The 20,227-nt window shown below is 43.0% G+C and overlaps 1 protein-coding gene across 5 annotated transcripts in view; it reads left to right on the forward strand.

Annotated features, from left to right (window-relative positions):
• RGS12 (regulator of G protein signaling 12) overlaps positions 1 to 20,227 on the forward strand; it is a 193,622-nt gene that overhangs the window by 121,484 nt on the left and 51,911 nt on the right. For all 5 annotated transcript variants that reach the window (XM_069744749.1, XM_069744748.1, XM_069744751.1 and 2 more), the window contains one exon: positions 5,431 to 5,452. In XM_069744749.1, the coding sequence (XP_069600850.1) occupies positions 5,431 to 5,452 (22 nt within the window). The remainder of the gene's footprint in view (positions 1 to 5,430; positions 5,453 to 20,227) is intronic.

Below are 20,227 nucleotides of genomic sequence, written 5' to 3' on the forward strand. Positions count from 1 at the left end.
TAATTAAGGAATAACAATAAGTTTTGTCATGTACAGCAATGTAGTAGGGTGGCCATAGGTGTACGATAGGGGGGTCTGCACCACTCTTTTTGGAGTTCTTTCCATTGGATGCAGTTTTTTTTCGGAAGCCGTTTCCCCTAGAAATGTTGGTGTTGCCCCAGATCTTCAAGCAAAATCTAAAATGGTCAACAAACTGGCAAAAAAATGGAATTTTCCATCCTAAATTGTGTTCCCGTATTATTACTGTACACTACAACCCTCTAATTAGCTGGGATTTAATTGTTGTGTTTTATACATGGTAAACCGGCTGGTATAATCCCCAGTACTAATAATTCATAAAATGCATACATACCATGGAAATATATTTTATTTTTTTTTTACTTATATGCATGTATTTGAGGCTGAAAATTATTTTTGCAATTGGGTTTCATTTAACATTTTGCACCATCCGACCTCTGCCGGCTCATGTGGCCCCCGATTCAGTAAGACTGGTATCTGGCTTTTTGTAGCCCCTTATGTATTTCTCTACACATTCAACTTTGATGTGTCGGCAGTCCTAAATCAGCAGAGGTCCTAACACCCCGCCTCTCCCCCCCCCCCCCAAAAAAAAAAAAAAAAAAAGTTAGCCTCACCCATTAAGTTGTAAAAAATGAGCCCACTAACGGTTTCACAGTTAACTCACTCTACAGCCAGCAATAGAACATACAACACAGACCCTACAGGAGTTAAGCTGTGTAAGAGTTTTAGCCAAAATTATTTTTAGACCCAAATACAGGCATATAAGTAAAAAAAATATTGCTCCCAAAGCTGGACAACCCCTTCAATCTCTGACCTCTGAGCATGCCCTCATAACCGGAGGGTCTCCAGTGCAAGAACGTTATAAGGGCCCCTCGCTTATGTTAGTGAATGATTAATGTTGTGCAAGTCTGGGTCAGACCAATGGGATCTTGGCTGTTTCAAGAAAACTAAAGGATTGGGCATGTTGAAATTCATCTGTCTGATCCTTCTACTGCCCAGCATCTGACATGAGGGGAGAGTCGGTAGGCCGCCATAATCCTTAAATAATAATATATTAGACAAAATATTGCCAGAATCCGTCCCTTCCTCAGCCCTCAATCTACTAAAACTCTTGTGCATGCCCTCATAATCTCCCGCCTCGACTACTGCAACACCCTCCTCTGTGGCCTCCCCGCTAACTTTCTTGCACCACTCCAGTCTGTCCTCAACTCTGCTGCCCGGCTAATCCACCTCTCTCCTCGCTACTCCCCTGATTCTCCCTTCTACAAATCCCTCCACTGGCTCCCAATTCCCCAACAAATCCAGTTCAAACTACTAAAACTGATCTACAAAGCCATCCACAACCTGTCCCCTCCCTATATCTCTGGACTAATCTCCCACTATCTTCCCTCACGTAATCTTCGATCCTCCCAAGACCTCCTACTCTCCTCCACACTTATTCGTTCCTCACACAACCGCCTCCAAGATTTCTTCCAAATATCCCCCATCCTCTGAAATTCCACGCCTCAATACATCCGATTATCCACCACCCTCGGATCCTTCAAACTGCAATAACCATTCTGCCGCCTCTCCGCCACCCGTGCTGCCGCCTCTCCGCCACCCGTGCTGCCGCCTCTCCGCCACCCGTGCTGCCGCCTCTCCGCCACCCGTGCTGCCGCCTCTCCGCCACCCGTGCTGCCGCCTCTCCGCCTCCCGTGCTGCCGCCTCTCTGCCTCCCGTGCTGCCGCCTCTCCGCCTCCCGTGCTGCCGCCTCTCCAACCACCCGTGCTGCCGCCTCTCCAACCACCCGTGCTGCCGCCTCTCCAACCACCCGAGCTGCGGCCTCTCCAACCACCCGTGCTGCCGCCTCTCCGCCACCCGTGCTGCCGCCTCTCCGCCTCCCGTGCTGCCGCCTCTCTGCCTCCCGTGCTGCCGCCTCTCCGCCTCCCGTGCTGCCGCCTCTCCAACCACCCGTGCTGCCGCCTCTCCAACCACCCGTGCTGCCGCCTCTCCAACCACCCGTGCTGCCGCCTCTCCAACCACCCGAGCTGCTGCCTCTCCAACCACCCGTGCTGCGGCCTCTCCAACCACCCGTGCTGCCGCCTCTCCAACCACCCGAGCTGCGGCCTCTCCAACCACCCGAGCTGCTGCACCCATGACCTTCTGTCTCTTTCCCATTATCCCATAGAATGTAAGTCCACAAGGACAGGGTCCTCTCCCCTCTGTACCAGTCTGTCATTGGAAATTTGTTTACTGTAAATGATATCTATAACCCTGTATGTAACCCCTTTCTCATGTACAGCACCATGGAATTAATGGCGCTATATGAATAAATAATAATATTTTCCTCTTGACCTGAGATCTAATGTGTATGGGCAACTTAACATGTGATCTAGTGGGAAGCTGCATTTAAAGGGATGGTGGCCCTTATGGCATATGCCCTTTTTATGGTGATGGGGCCATTTTACCAGATCTTGACAAACCTAACCGCCTTCCATTTGACTTTGGCTTTTGATTGCCCGACAGCTGCTGGTTCGGAAGCAGTGATCTTCCTGTCACAGGCGATGGCCCCACATAAAACACAGGCTCATGTATAAGTCATTAGTGTTAGAGGAGGCGCACGTTTGGATACTCATCTGCCAGCAAACAAATGGCAGCAAATGGGGCCCAGGACCCTGTGAGGAGCCCCCTTCCTGCCATCATGGTATCACTGGGGTTATCCTGGGTAGGAAGGAATGGTGGTCACACCTGAGGTGACAAATGGCGCCACATGCCTGTGACTCACTGAAGAGGATGATTGTGTTTGATCCCTTACCGAGGATGGGGCAGATGATGAAGCTGCCGTGCGCTCAGCCCTGTCATTTATACAGTGCACCATTCATCAAAGCCAATGATTTCCTCCTGTGTAGGGTTCTTTACAGGTCGCGAGGTCAGGAAAGGAGCGACCTCTTCAAAAACTCTTCTGCAATTTCTTAGATATATCTATGTCTGGGGAAACGTGGGCGACTACCGATATGGCTGCCATTAACAGATGGGGCCACACGAAACAAATCCACATAGAAAACCATAGAAACTATTCAATGGAAAATCCACTTTGCTGTAGATACTGCACGTTTTTATTTTTTTATTTTTTAAGAGGTTTTTTCCCCACTGAGATTTGAAAAACTTGTACAAAAAACAAGGAATCTGCTCCATTCTTGAAATGATGCAAAACAACATGTGGGAAAAAATAAACTTAAGGAAAAAACAAAAAAACAAAAAACACTTCTGCAATTGGGTTTCATTAAAAATTTGCATTGTTTGGCTTTTCCAGATTATTTTGTCTCCCTGCACTTTTAACTTTGATGTGGTCACTGGTCATATGTCGACTGAGTAAAGCAAATAACCATTAAAAAATCTCCTCCTGTCAGATTGAGCTCGCTGACTGATACTCAGTTAACTCATTCCGCAGCTTGCAATAGACAGCGCATCATTTCTAACAAAATCCAACTGCAAAAATTAATTTTTAGCCGCAAATACACGGTTGGAAAGCCTCTTAAGGGAATCCCTCTTGAAAAACTTTTTTTCTTCTCGACTACAAAATTGTGTGACTACATCATAAGGATCCTATAGGGGGTTTTCCTTCCAGAATTTACAGGAAAAATCTATTTTTATTATATATTTTTTTTACTATTTTTTTAGTTTTTGAAGTTACGAATAGGTTTTTGTTTTGTTTCAGGGAAAGTTTGGAGACCACCAATACACCATCCTCATTGCGGCACCAACTTGTCAACTCTCCTGAAAGCGTGGTGTGATCGCTATGGTGGGAGATATATTTTTGCGAATAATACTGTAGTTTCACAGAGGATCTAAAAAAGTATGAAGTTCTTCCCTGCCGGGGTTGTTCCTCAGCTTTCAGAATAGTATTCACATACTGGAGTCATATGCTTCGAAAGGGAAAAAAAAAACCCTTAAACTTCAAGACTTGACAATCCCTTTAAGTCTGTAGTCGATCTCTGTGACTGCAGACTTGTGAGACCTCGCAGTGTGCCCTGTCAGGATTCCCTGTTGACCGCAACAGGAGCTGGCAGTACTAAGATAGTGAATGGCATTTCTGAAATCTCATGCACATGCTGCTTATTTTTTTTCCTTGACGATTTTAACCATCAATGCTTTTTTGTTTATTTCCCGAAATCTGCATCTTTCACACACTAAGGCTGCCGTCACACTATCAGTATTTGGTCAGTATTTTACATCAGTATTTGTAAGCCAAAACCAGGAGTGGGTGATAAATGCCGGAGAGGTGCATATGTTTGTATTATACTTTTCCTCTGATTGTTCCACTCCTGGTTTTGGCCAGCCAGCGTGCCGGCACCGGGAAGTCCACGGTGTTCATATGTATGAGAAAACCGGCAAGAGATAACAGGCAGCCGCGTGGTAGTTCCCTAAATTTGTTGGATGGAGACGGTGGGCTTCGGAAAAGTAAAATGTTTGGACCGGTGGGCTGAAGTGTACGCCCTTCGATGCTGCGTGCTATACAGCGCTCCAGAGATCCGGCCAACTTTAGATTAACACTTACAAACGCACTGCTCATGCTCGGCCACCGCTGACAGTCTGCAGAGGTGGTAGGTGAAAACCCATCCATTCCCAGTGCAAGCTGCATTTGGGGGAAAAAGAGCCACTGACCTTGGAGGCACAGCCCAATGACTATGGACCCGCAGGATCTGCATGTAATTATTTCTGATATCAGTGGGGTTGCATAGAGTTAGAAAAACTGTCTTTCAAAAAACGGCTCCATTTAAAGGGAATCTGTTATCACAAAATGACCGCTCAAACCAAGCACAGACACTCGGCGCACCCCTGCCGTGGCCAAACGGTTCAGCGCACCTTCCACCTACTTGTCATCCAGCAATCTCTGCCCTTCTCTTCCTTTATAAACCCAGAAGTGTCCATCAATGAGGGAAGGTGTCCGAGAGCGGAGGGGAAGGTGCGCTGAATTGTGACACTCTCCGCCCCAGGATTTGTCCGTTCACCTCCCTATTCCGTTCCCGCTACAGAACATCTGCCGAATTTAAATCATTCCGAAGTATTTTTATCCCGGCCCTAATTAGTGTTTTTTATTTATTTATTTATTTTTTTATGCAAAAGCAGCTTTTTTTCCCCAATAAATTGCGAGTGACTGATAGGACGGCGACTCTGATGATCCGAGGAGGAGTCAGTCGCTCTGTTGTTCCTGGCGGGAGGGAGGAGCAAAGCTGCTAATCAGATGGACGTGTTAAGCCGCGAATGTATCATAATCTATCCTGCTTTTCAGACTTGACAGATATTCACCATTTTGAATTCTAGATTTTAATTTAAACAACATATATATATATATATTTTTTTTATTTTTTGGGAAGGGGGCGTTGTAATGCGTCTTTGCATCCATTCATGTCTCTCTCTTCTTTCCCGCAGGCCGCCACAGTCTCCGATGGAGGTAAGACCGCTTTCTGCTTATTATTTGAGAATTATTTTGTCTAGAATGAAATGGACTGATGTAGCAGCGCTGATTTTGTTTTCCCATGTACAACTGGATCTGATTTTTTTTTTTCCACATTTTAAGTGGCTCCTACATCCCATTATTCTGACCCAGTGCTGGGTGCCAGGCGATGGGGCTCTCGTCGTCCTCGCCTATGTTTGCAGCAGGGGTGGACGGGTTGGGACGGGCAGCCCGGCATGTCTCTGCCATGTGATCGTTTACTGCGGAGAAAGTTGGGTTCTTACTACCATGGAGACGACTTGTCTTTAGTCCGTAGCCTCCGGCACAATCCTCTACGTGTGCGGACAGGCAGGTTGTCAAACACTTTTCCTTACAGACGGCGAAAAGAGCCGCGGCAGAGTTGTCTATTGTCTGTCAGTCATCAGCTGTGCTCGTCTTGTAAATCCCCTCCCGCCCGCTCTGTGGCTCCTCAGTTGAAATGGCAAGTAAATGGTTAATGCAAAAAGCTGTTTTGCACTTTGATTTTCTTATTTTTTTTGGGGGGCGATGGTTTTAGGCGTCTCCTCCTCATACACCGCCTATTCCCTATCCAAAATATTAGTAATGCACCTACCGGATTTTTGCTTAATGACTTTCTCAATTATTGGGGTAAAAACCAAAAAAAAAAGAAAACCTTGGAAAAAAGTTATAGTTGGCCAAAAAAAAAAAAAAAAAAATCTGCCGTAAATATAAGTACCAGATCTGTCGTAATGTTGGTTGGACTTTAGTTTTCGGGATATGGATGATGATCTAAACTCGCCAATATTATAATAATATATACGGTAACTTTTGATTTTCTAAAAGTCAGACTTTTTGAGATAAAAGACGTTCTGTACACTTGTGGGTCTATGGTAAGAAATATGCTATAATATAAATATATATATAGATAGATAGATATTATATATATATATATATGTGTAATACAATTTTCTATATTTTCTAATAGAATTATTTATATATATATGTAATGTGTATTTATAATGTGTGCTTACATACTGTAGTATGTATAATATATATGCGTGTGCATATATATATATATATATATATATATATATATATATATATATATACATTTTCAGCGAATAAAGATGACGCATTCATTAATGGAAACGTACAATGTTCTAATATTTTCTGTAATCTTATTTATTTTTTTAAGCTCTCCTCTTGTTGTCTTGCCAAAAGGAGCCTTCTTTGTTTACACCCACAGGCGCAGGGGTCATTACAGCACCAGCCTTGCACCCCTGTATTCGCCCCTTGACCGGGACGAGCTTTTTTTTTTTTTTTTTCCCCTGCAGACAAGCAATGCAGGTTTCCATTAAAAGACATCAAGAAAAGTTCATATAGAACATTTTTTTGGGGAGGGGGGAATATTGCTCAATTTTTCATTATACAAACATTTGCAGACACGGTATTACCCTTTTTGGGGGAATAGTTTTTTTTTTTTTTAATTCCAGTTTAAATGCATGTATTTGGGGCTAAAAAAATGAAATGATATTCGCGATGGGGTTTCATACTGTCTATAGCTGGCTGCCAGGTGAGTTACCTGAGAATCCATCAGTGAGATCATTTACGCCCCAGAGGTACATAACCCCTTTAATTTGTTATTCCCGGTTATAAGCCATTTCTGGTTGCCAATGGGAATACCAGTAGAAATTAGTTTTACCATTTTTTTTTTTTTTTTTCTGTTCAAAAAAATATCAATCCTCAGTATTCTATTTACACCCATCTTTGTGAATATTGGCACGAACGCTGCAGGCTTAGTGGCCCTTTAGATTGCAGAGGGCCCTATATCCGTCACTGTATAGATGTGCCGTGCCGCCATGCCTCCTCCCCTGGACCGCAGACTGAGCCTAGCTCAGATTTTCTTTCTTTTTTTTATTTTATTTTATTCACTAAAACCAAACCTCCGCACGTGTATCAGTCTTCTCCTAGGATTTTGGGCTGGAACACGTTTAAGCACCCTGCTAAAAATGGGGTAACAGGAGCCTAAACTGTACACTTTTTAAAGGACATTTTTTTTCTCTTTAAATGTGTTTTTTTTTTTTTTTTTTGGGGGGGGGGGGGGATAAAAATATTTCCTTTTTATTAAACTTTCCTGCACAGTTTTTGCCCCCTTTAGCCTCTGTGTTGCATTGTTTATTGTTGGTGACAGAATGAGTCAACTGGAAATCGGTCAGTAAGCTCCCTATGATGGTCTGACCGGGAGTTTTTATCTTTTATGTGTCTTTCTGAGCTTTTATCAGCTGATTGATGATCAATGACCACCAGGGCTGTGGAGTCGGTAAGCCAAACCTCCGACTCCTCAATTTCCATGACACCGACTCCACCAAAATGGGCTCCGACTCCAGAGCCCTGATGTGACCACATCAATGTTGAGTGGGCAAGGAAACGAGGAACCTGTAAAACAATAAAATGGTGCAAAAATTTTGAGTCTCAAATTTATGCATTTAAGTGATACAAATTAAAAGGGGCTTGTTTTCTTTTTACCGGGGGAGAAAAGATTCAGACATGTTTGTTCGGACAGCCGGTCCTTTTGTGCCGCCGGAGGTGCATGACCGGACTCCACTCTCCCCATAGAGAAGCTGTGCACGCTTGATCAGAGTGTGCTCTGTATGGCGAGGATGGGGGGCCGAATGAGCTACTTTCTGACCCAGAAGCAAAAGGCAACAGTCTACACCGAGTTACTACCGATAACGGATCCAGCCAATTTTTTTCCCGGTTCCCACTCCTGATGAAGGCGCCCTTCCCGGCCTCAGCGGCGAGGTGCACAGTCACGCTATATCAAAATGAATTTATCCAAACCCAATCAGATCTCCGCTTCTAATCCCATTTTTATGATCGCATGAAAATATATTCTGATTTTAGAGCCCTGCATCTGTTTTTTTTTTTTAACTAATTAAAACTCTTCTGCATACATTTGCTTGGAAATGGTGGCAGATGTGTTGTCGCATAAAAAGGATAATTTATACTTTTTTCTTTTTTTTTTTCTTCTGCCTTGATTAGCGGATCGTACTCTTACCACTTTATAATCAGCACTAATCAACATTTCTTCACAGTCAAGATGTGGAAAGTTATTATTTTCCATTTTTTTTTTTTTTTTAATCCAAATAGACATTATTTTATTAGATCCTGGTTACTGAATATCAATGGCCAGATATGATGACTGATACTGATCATATTGGGGTACGGTCACTACAGACCTCCCAAAAACATGTAACAGTAGGTACCGCTGCAAGAGGATCGGTCAACAGTGTCCAGTGTTTGCTCTTTTTATTCCTGCTCCTCGCCTGAGTATTGTTTCTTTTTTTAATATCTGCCATACATTACTATTAAAGAGAGAGATGAACCTTTTTTATTTCTTGCTCTTTTTTTATGGTCTTTTCTAAGGAGGTGTGACGCATTAGATTCCTCGGGGGCGTGTCTTTAGATGCTCCACCCCCCAAAACATGCCCCCGAGGAATCCAACGAGTCCTATGGTAAGGTAATCAAAATTATCACTAAATAAAAATGTGCATATCTCATTAACCGTATGGTGGATTAATAAGAAAAAATGGAAATCTCAATGGAGTATCAGGAATAAAAGATTAAAAACTGGACACGTCGGACCTGGTGGCATGCTCTCTGTAAGCTCAGTTTGACATGTGTGCTCATAGCCATGTATAAATACCGCATGAAATACAACAAACCACAAAGAGTGACACTATTTAGCTTTTTTTTTTCCTGTTTAAAGGGGTTGCCTAGGCTTGGGGCGCTCAAGTCTGCTGTCACTCTGTGACGCAGACTTGTGACTAGTGCACGCTGTGAGGATTCTCCGGGAATGGGCGGTCATCTGACTGCAAGAATGGGAGCTGCATACTTCCTGCCACATTCCGACTAGACGTGTACACGGCATCACTCAATACACTTGTACAGAGCGAGGCTGCACACGTCTAGTCGGCACTTGACCACAGGTATGCAAGTCACATATTTGTGGTCACGCACCGCAGAGAATCCTGACAGTGTGCACAGTGCGTTCTGTAAGGATTTACAAGAGTGCAGTCACATAGAGTAATGACAGACTTCTACCCCGATCCTGGACAGTCCCTTTTAATTGAGAATTTTTCTATCACAAAAATCCATGTCAAAATACTTTGTGTGAACATACCCTTAGCATGTGAACGGTTGACCACTCCCTGTTCCTACAGTCCCCTTTACTTCTGGAGACCCCGTCACATCTTGATGCCATCGTTGCCCTGCAGTAAAGTGTTTGTGGAGTACAACGTACTGTAATCTGCGTATTTTCCCCATTTCTTTGTGCTGCTGTGTGCACAGCCTGGTTCTGCGCGTTGATATTATGGACTGGATGGAGAACCTAATCTTGTTTTTTTTCCTCCTCTGGGTGCTCGTATCTTATCAGTATAGTTGTGTCCTGACTCATCACACACTTTTCCGGGGTCATATCGGTTCTTGAACACAAGACTGCTCTGTTCTTCTGATATTCTATGAAATCTGTGACCGAGACAGATACAGAATTCCTGGAACGCAGCACCGTGCCGAGTCCCGGCCGAGGTTTATGAAGCGATAGGGAGTAAGGCTGTGTGCACACGATGCAGATTTGGTGCAGAAAAATCTGCTGCAGTTCTGCACTAAAAATCTGCATCTCCTGGCAGAATCTGCAGGTGCGTTTTTTATGCGTTTTTGATGCGTTTTTGATGCGTTTTTTTGAGCACAAATCTGCACAAAAACGCACCTGCAGATTTCTATTATGGAGGGGTGCAGAAACGCTGCAGAACTGCACAAAAGAAGTGACAGGCACTTCTTTGAAATCTGCAGCGTTTCTGCGCAGATTTTTCTGCACCGTCTGCACAGCTTTTTTTTTTTCACATTGATTTACATTGTACTGTGATCACAGTGCAGTTCTGCAGCGTTTCTGCTGCAGAAAAATCTGCTGCAGTTCTGCACTAAATCTGCATCGTGTGCACATACCCTAGAGTGTTTTCTGTCAATCAAAATGTTGTATAATGAGTAAATAACATTTGTTTTTCATTCTACTCCCTATAATGTATGATAAAAATGCCCAAATTCCATAAACAGCGCCACTCTTGGCCTTAGGTTATGTCTGGTATTGCAGCTTAGTTCAGTTCTCTTCATTGAAGCTGCAGCTACAATACTATACACAACCTATGGACTGTTTCAAAGAAAAGCATCCAAGTCTTGAATGTTGTAGCACGAGTCTGTCATCCCCACAAAATGGATTTTAAGCGAGCTATACATTGATACAGACACCTATAAAATAATACTAACACTGTACCTGTTACTGGTACAGTGAGAGAATACATTTTAATTAGTATGAACTGAGGGGGCTATTTTGCACTATTGGCATTACGCCCCCTCATTTTGTATGTTGTGAGTTTCCTTCGCTTCTTGTTGATGGCGCTCACTTCCCAGAGAGAGCGCTGCCTAATCTCGGGCACACTCGTGCACACCGACACTGCTCATCCCTGGCTGTGTGCTCTTCCCTTGCTCCCGTCTGTTGATGCCACTCGTTAAATTTCCAGGTGTATCGGTGTAGTGAGCGGCGTCAGCGGGGAGGAACCAGGAAGGAGACCGCACTCCGCCACCATGGTGGGGCACGGGCAGGCTGAGTTTAGGCAGCACTCTCCCAGGGAAAGTGAGCCATGTCAATCAGAAGCAGATGAAGCCCCAATATATAAAATGAGGGAGCGTAATGGCGCATCAAGCTCTTGATCACGCCAAGTGTGAACCGTACCACCCTCCTTTGCATAAAAATTATTTACCAGTACAATGCTAGTTAGATAGATTTTTAAATTCGCTAAGTCCCTTATATCTCTGTATAGCTCATTTACAATCCATTCCAAGGGTGACCGACTACTGCTCCCACAATTGAAAAAACCGTAAAGGTCCATATTTTTGGGTCCAAATCTCTGTACCTGAGCCTTTCCCCACGGTTGGAGTAGAATGCTTTCATCAGAATAGTAGTGTGGTCTATCATGTCAGCTGTTGGCCAACAGTTGTTCAGCTGACCACCATCTCTCCCGACTCCTTCATCCACCAGAACGATCAACTGAGCCGATCCTATATTGTCTGAGAAAGACGCTGCCAGACTCCTGGCGGCAGCTGATCTCCAGGAAGATGAAAAAGATTGGGCGCTAAACTTCAGGCGAGAGTCAGGAGGCCCCCATACGCATTACTGTCGGATGAATGATGCTGGCTTTAAAGTGACATCACCTTAGCAATTAGAGATTGTCCCCTTCTGACAAACACTTTTTGTTTAAAGTGGAGGAGGATGCCTCATTGCGTGGACCTTTTTAGTGATCACCTGTAATCTGTAGAGCTACCTAGAATAAAGTGTGTAATTTCTATACAGCGCCCCTTCAGGTGAAGTAAAACTTGACGTGGAGCCCTTTGCTGTCCATCTAATGTGGGGTCCTCCCAAATAGAGTTCTTTGTAGACCCTTCTCTGATCTAGATAATTGATTACGGGACTCCTTTTTAAATATTTTGCCCTCTATGGAGGCCATTGACAGACTGGTTTTGCCTCAGTTTTGACGATTGTTGATAACTCTACCCTCTCTTTCGTCCACTTTCGCAACAAAAATTTTCTGTGAGTTCTTGATGACTCTCGTTTGCTCTGCATACCCCCATAAAGTACTATAACGTTGTTGCATTGGGCATAGTTGACCTCGGCATGGTAACCTGCGGTGAGGACACACATGGAGCTTCGCTGAGGTCTAAAAAGACTTGGTTAATGACTTGATTTACATGGTCCTGTAGGCAGTTAGAGCTGAAGTTACAGCCATTACTGTGAAATCCCTGAGGATTTTCTTGTTTTCATTCTTTGTCTGACTTAGAGACCTGATAAAGTTCTACAAGATGACTGGTGATCATCTTATAGATGACTGTTGAATTATCTAATCGCCCAACTCCCCTATTTATGACTCTTTCAGACTCCTCTGGTGGTAGCTTTTTTTTTTAGGGAGAACAAAAGGATAGTCAGTCTGAAATCGGACATTGTAGAACTTTACCTACGCAATCTGTTTGGGGGTCACCCATCCACATAAGACTGTTGGGCAATCCTGTCACTATCAGTGACGTTAGTATAATGTGTATGATTAAATCCGTATCTATTGACCATATTATATTCATGGTGTTTTGGCATGACCGATCACCCATGACAGCACCACTGGAGATATGGGATCCTCCCTACAAGGAAAGGAAACCTACAGAATAAAAGGGTGGCGCCTCTCCACCGTATCTGTTGGTTTCTTGTCCTTGGAGAGGGAACCTACATCTTTGAGTTGTCCAGGGAAATGATCATTGTGGGAAATGAAGACTAATATAGCCCCGGTCACCTGGGTAGCGGTATGGCACTGCTGTGGCCGGAGCATGTGGATCTTGGAGACGCCCCCTTGGTTCCAAGGGGAAAACAGCTGGTGAACGGATGCTGGACCGCAGCAGCATAGTAATCTGATGTCTGCTGGACGCCGCTTTAACTTGAGCCTGCACATAATTCTGGGAATCCAAAGGAAGAACAACTTTAGATGTTAGAAGTCTGAGAGTATATCTCAGCCGCAACAAGATGTCAGCCACTTTTTATTTCCTTTCTGGCTCTTACAAAAAAAAAACTATAAAGCCACACTAGCTAATTGGATTAAAGAGGCAATAGGGTTAGTTAGTTCCGCAAATGGGCAGTTCCAGGTGATCTCAAGGCTCATTCTGCTACAGCTAGTACAACCTCCTGGGCGGAGAAAGTGAATGTCTTCATCAAGCGACATGGTCGTACCTTCTATAGACATTATAGGCTTGATCTGGGTTCTTCTGCTGATTTTTCCTTTAGGCCGGTGTCACACTTGCGTGTACAATTTGAGAAACTCTCGCATCAATACCCGTCACTGCCCCCGGCGGTTCGGACCGGAGCGTTCAGCTGCGTAGAAATACATGAAGCCACACACTCCAGTCCCGAATGCCGGCGGCAGTGCCAGGTATTGATGCGAGAGACTCGCGCAGGTTTCTCGCATTGCACACGCAAGTGTGACACCAGCCTTAGATGAAGGCTTTTACAAGTTGTGTTCCCACCCTAAGTTTAAAGTTTTTCTGTAAATCTCTCAGGTGTAGCGGTCATGGGTGATAGGAAAAAACTAAATTACTTACCGGTATTGGAATTTTACAGAACCCATGATAGCACCCTTTATATTCCTTCCCATCACCGGTGATGGATGATTATTTTGTTTCCTTCGTGGTGTTGGATTTACGTAGCGTTTAGAAGAAAAAAAATCCTGTTGGTCTTTAATAGTGTATTACTATTGTGTACTATTAAGTGGTGTCTTCTCATGCTCTGTAAGCAATTGATGTTGTGGAGAGGCGCCGCTCTTTTATTCTGTAGGTGTCCTTGTAGGACAAAGCTCCCTCTCGCTGGTGGCGCTGTCACATGTACTGGAAAATCCCATTACCAGTAAGTAATGATTGGTCATGGGTCTCGTGACTCAAATTGAGTCTCGTATGTGTTTTGAGGCTGTTGCGATCAGGTCAGGAGACCCGTGACGTGTCTAAAAATTCAAGGTCTGGACAGGGAGTGTGAAACCGGCCTTTGAAAAATTAGAACTCCTCCTTCAAGACGGTCAGCAAGACACTCCGACAGATGCTGTATCTGTTCTGTGGCATAATATTGTCAACAGTTGGTCTTCTTATGTAAAGATGATCTGGACTCGCGTAGTCTAATACATCAGGAGCTTATTGAATGATGCCGGGTGTCTTATATCTGAAAATTTTAAGCCAAAAAATCTTTTAGGAGAGAATTTCCTTGTTGATTATTTCTAGGGAAAATAGTTGTCAAATTTTCCATTTTATTAGAGGAACTCCCTGATCCTACAAAAAAAAAATATTGGTTGCTAATTCTTCTGATTGCTTTGGGGTCTGACTCACCGCTAATCATATGGAGGGGCTGTAGTGAGATTTATGTTCTCTACGTTTAGCGGAATTACAACTCTGAGCATCTTGGTCTAATTGACGTGAACGGTTCTGGGGACACAAGATGGAGAATACACAAGAACATGTCAAGTAAAAGATGACATTTTACATTAATTACATAATTCTTTTCAACTTTTATTTTTTTTTCCACATTGAAAATAAAAGTAAATGAAAGTTGTGTGTATAAAGCAGAGCGCGTGTAACCTGTAGTAGATGGCTGGGAATATCTGCCGTCTTATGGAGGTTATATTTCATCGTAAGCGCATGGCTCCAGTCCAGATTCAGGACTTTACTGGGAGTTCTTGTAAAACTGGCGTCCTTTGTGGTGAGTTTTCCAGCTCTGGATGTCGGGTTTCGCAGCGTGTCGGTTTGTCTAGAGGTGTAAAGGTTAAGAAGCCGGAAAAGGAGATTGACATAGATTTACAATTCTTGGTCCATCCGTGGCTTCTCCAAGAAAACCTCTGAATATTTAGTATGTTCCCCGGGGGACGCAGGATGCTAAATTCCAGACAGACCAGGAAGAAGGGACATAATACATAACATGGGATTGACCTCCCTTATGATAGAAAATGTAAAGGGTTTGTATTTGGGTGAAGTTTGCTTTTTATTTTTTTATGTCCCCCAATAATGGCGACACCGTTGTCTATAGGTCGTGCCTGGTATTGCAGCTCAGCCAAGCCATTGAGTGACATTGGTTCTGTTTCTGAAGAAAAAAAATGCTGATTTTTTTTTTTTTTTTCTTTTTCAAACTCGCACTACTTTTATTAGTGTTGTTTTAATATATTTTTTCCTTTTATTCATTTTTATTATTTTTTTTACTCCGGTGTTTCCAATTATGCTACTGATAGTTTGCACACTATATGGGGACCAAACGATCGTAGAGTCCTTCATTCATCCTCTTACAGTTCCCACTGGACAGAGTAAATGGATTTCTAAACTACTGCGGATCTACTTGTTATATCGACACTCGATTAAATCTGCCAGCGTAGACTTGCCCTTTTAAAGAGGATCTATCATTTCCAATAAATACGTAATTTTTTTTACCTTGGTGTACATGCCACTGTTCTCCTGAACCCGGTGTTGTTTTTCTTTTCTTCCTGTGTCTCTTCGTTCCTGAGATATTGCCCCATCTTCCCTGCATATAATTCTTGTCCGCCGTGTGGGCGTGGTCCTTAACGCTATTCTGTAGGTGTCGTCTTGAAGACCACGCCTAGTTGTTTAGCGGGACTAGATTTCTGTGCAGAGGAGAGAGGGCCGTATCTCAGGAATGGAGAGGCGTAGGCGCAAAGGAAAAATGACACCGGATTCAGGAGGACACTGGCATTTACGCAAAGTAAAAAACATTTATGGAACGTGAAAAGTCCTCTTTAAAGGGATATTCCCATTTCCTACAAATTCACAAGAAATATCATAAATGCATATTAGAGGTGGGTCTCATCGGTGCCATAAATGAAAAAGATGGGACTACACCTCTTATACGCAGAATTTTTTGTTCTATGAAAATACCGTATAACAAGCTCAGCTCTGCTACTTCAGTTCAGGATCCTTGGCATTGCAGAGACCGGGTTGGGATGGCAATTATTAGGAGGTGCCTTGAGTCATCTCCCCGTCAGTAGTGCTAGTATTACAGAAGAATAAAGTTGGTTGATGAGGTTTTTCTCTTGTTATTGGTCGCGCCATGGCTGTGGCTTTAATAATTGAGGCCTCTTTATCTGCGGCAGGCTAAAGGTCCGCTTTATTAAATAATTCAGTAGCCTTCCCATGCTGCTTTGTTGAGGGCACTATCGGTTTTCACTCCTTCCAGCCGTGGCGGAACGGGGGGGGTGAGGAAAATCAATTTGTCCGTACGGCAGAGCTGGAAAATGAAATGGATTAGTCCTCACCGTGGAGCTATTAGCGAGGAGCCATGTGCCATTTTACAGTCTGTACGCGTCGGGGCCATGGGGGCTAACAGCTGAAGTGGGCATGGATTCTGATGGCTGGTTCTCTGTGAGCGAGTTGAAGTATCTGGTGAGATGGCACACGGGTTCCTACCAGCTATACCCAGGTAAAAGGCTTGCCCTTGTGTGCTGGGGGTCACTTACTTATTTTTTTCTGGTTTGTGTGAAGTGTTTGTTTGTGAAGTGTTATTCCTATTTGCCAGAACAAGCTCATTCCGAGACTTGTGTTGTCTCTGTACCACGGACGCACGTTTTTAACAGGAAGACGGTGATGCAAATCAATTAAATAACTATTCTTTGCATACTAATTTCCAGGAACATTTGTTGGCAGACAGAAAATTCTGTCTGTGAGAATAGCATACAACTAGTTCAGAACTAGCCGAGAAGAGTTTGCAAAACAGAGCAAACTTAACTTCTAGGAAATTACATAGGACTGCCGATGAACTTACTGCATAGCCTGAATTCAATAATGGGCCTCATTTATCATTTGCATTTTTTTTGTTATGAATTTCGTTTTTGTTTTTTTTCAAATTCATAAATATAGTGCACTAAATAAAAAAATAAAAAAACACAAAAACTTTTTTTTTGTCTTAACTGGAGCCTAAGGGGCCAATAAGGTCCATTTTGACCCATGTGAGAAGACCATTACTGTTACGGACCAGTGATGGTTGTGGGTCTCGTTAAGATTTGTATTGGGGCCTACGAGCTTCACGTTACACCATCTGTATCAAAAATGGAACCCCACTGTGCAATACCTGGAGTGTAGAGGTGGCCATGCTGGCAACCCCGGGCTCTATTCATTTTTATAGGCTGGAAAAATATTGAATATTGGGATTGAATATTGGGATAACCCTTTAATTCCAGGCTCTGACATACGGTGGGCTAATCTGAATGCCTGTATTTAAAAGGATTGAATAGGATTTAAAAATAAATAAATAAATTATATATATATATCTACTATATAAAGCTGAATGTGTATGTATGTATGTATGTCCGGGATTGGCATCTGCACCGTCGCAGCTACAGCCACAAAATTTTGCACAGTCACACGTCTGGACCCTGAGAGCGTCATAGGCTATGTTGTGAGGTGAAATTTTAACTCCGCGCTTTCCAATTCACCAAACTATTTTTCCCCTATCTACATAATGGGAAAAAGTGAAAGGAAAAGTGTAGGAGGCAAATTAACAGCTGCCAGATGTGAACAAGGGGGACTTAAAGAATGAGAGCGATGGCGCCAAAGAGTATATACCGTACAGTTGCTAAGGTGGGGCCCCGACATGGGATACTCACCACACACAGGGATATGAACACACACACAAAATGCGCCACACACTACCACGTGCTTGAACACATATTACCCTCAGCACACATTTCACCACAAATACACCAACCTCGCCACATAAAAGTCGAAACACAAAAGTCGCCGCTCAAAACTCGCCACGCGCAAAACTCGCCACATGCAAAAACTAGGCTCACGCAAAACTCGCCACAAGTGCAAAACTCACCTCATGGAAAACTCGCCACACGCAAAACTTGCACACGCGGAAAAATTGCCACATGCAGAAAAGTTGCAACACATGCAAAAGTTGCCTCACACAAAACTTGCACATACTCAAAAGGCACCACACATAAAACTCGCCACGCGCAAAACTCGCCATGCGCAAAACTTGCTGCACACAACTTACTACACTAACCTGTCACATGCAACTCGACACACAGAAAGTTGCTACACGCATGTTGCTACACAAAACTCATCTCACAAAAGTCGCTACATGCATGTCGCCACACGCAACTCAACACACACAACTTGACAAACGAAACTCGCCCTAAAACACACACAAGTCTGGTATTATCCTTCAAAAATAAAAATCTGATTAATAAGCAGACAAACTACAAGAGCAACAAATGTACCATATAGGAAATACAGCAGCTGTCAGTCACATGACCTGTCTATTATGTGTATGTGTGAGCTAATATATACTGCCAGGGGGAGGGCTTCCTGTTGGCTGGGGATTTATCAGGCTGCCAATTTATCTTACAAATACTGAGGTAAAAATACTGAGCAAATAACGTGTGAACGAGGTCTAATACAGGAGATCACACAGGTATATACTATATACAGGGGAGATGACACACAAATATATACTATATACAGGAGAGATGACACACAGGTATATACTATATAGAGGAGGAGATGACATACAGGTACATACTATATACAGGAGGAGATGAAATACAGGTATATACTATATACAGGAGGAGATGACACACAGGTATATACTATATACAGGAGCAGATTACCTACAGGTATATACTATATACAGGAGGAGATGACATACAGGTATATGCTATATATAGAAGATGACATACAGGTATATACTATAATACAGGAGGAGATGACATACAGGTATATACTATATACAGGAGGAGATGACATACAGGTATATACTATATATAGAAGGAGATGACATTCAGGTATATACTATATATAGGGGAGATGACACACAGCAGGTATATGCTATATACAGGGGAGATGACATACAGGTATATACTATATACAGGAGATCACATACAGATGTATACTATATGACAAACATGTATATACTGAGGTGATGAGGTGAAAATGAAAAGGTGTGAGTGCAAAATGAGAGAAGTGAGGAAAAATAGTGGAGTGATCAGAAAATGACAGATGTGAGGTTGAAATGACAAGTGTTAGGGGGGAATGAGAGGAGTGAGGGAGAAAATGAGAGATGTGATTGGGAAAATGAAAGGCGTGATGGGAAAATAAGAGAAGTGAGGTGCTATAACTAACCACAGATATTTACTATGCCCAGGCAACGCCGGGCTCTTCAGCTAGTGTGTGTATATATATATATATATATATATATATATATATATATATATATATATATATATATATATATATATATATATATTTATAATCCTGTACAATCCCTTTAAATACAGGCATTCAGATTGGCCCACCGTATGTCAGAGCCTGGAATTAAAGGGTGGCGCAGTGGTTAGCACAGCAGCCTTGCAGCGCTGGGGTCCTGGGTTCTAATCCCACCCAGGACAACATCTGTAAAGAGTGTGTATGTTCTCTCCGTGTTTGCGTGGGTTTCCTCCGGGTTCTGATAGGGATTCTAGATTGTGAGCCCCATCGGGAGCAGTGATGATAATGTGTGCAGCCTGTAAAGCGCTGCGGAATATGTTAGCGCTATATAAAAATAAAGATTATTATTATCCCAATATTCAATATTTTTCCAGCCTATAAAAATGAATAGAGCCCGGGGTTGCCAGCATGGCCAACTCTACACTCCAGGTATTGCACGGCGGGGTACCATTTTTGATACAGATGGTGTAACGTGAAGCTCGTAGGCCAGAATATATATACCATACTTAAAAAAAAAAAAAAAAATCAAATATATACACACACACACACACACACACACACACACACACACACACACACACACACACACACACACACTCTCTCTCTCACACTCACATATATATATATATATATTTTAGGGATTTATTTTTTTAAATTTCAGCTTTACCTGCCCTGCAAACATAAAGCACACAAGAAAAAGTATGATTTTCTTTCCCCCCTGATGACGACAAGCTTTACGTAACTTGCAACTTGACCCTGCAGGCTTTCCGTACTCGGGTGACAGACGGCGCCAATCTCCGTTAAATCTGGTATTTGACGAGGTGAAAAGCAGAAATGGACATTTTACAGGATATTTCCCAGAACGTGGAGATGGCTCTTATCTGGGATAAAATCTTGGGCGGATCAGAGAGATACAAGATAAACACTGCC

The sequence above is a fragment of the Ranitomeya imitator genome, chromosome 1 (assembly GCF_032444005.1).
Source record: "Ranitomeya imitator isolate aRanImi1 chromosome 1, aRanImi1.pri, whole genome shotgun sequence".
Taxonomy (NCBI): Eukaryota; Metazoa; Chordata; class Amphibia; order Anura; family Dendrobatidae; genus Ranitomeya; species Ranitomeya imitator.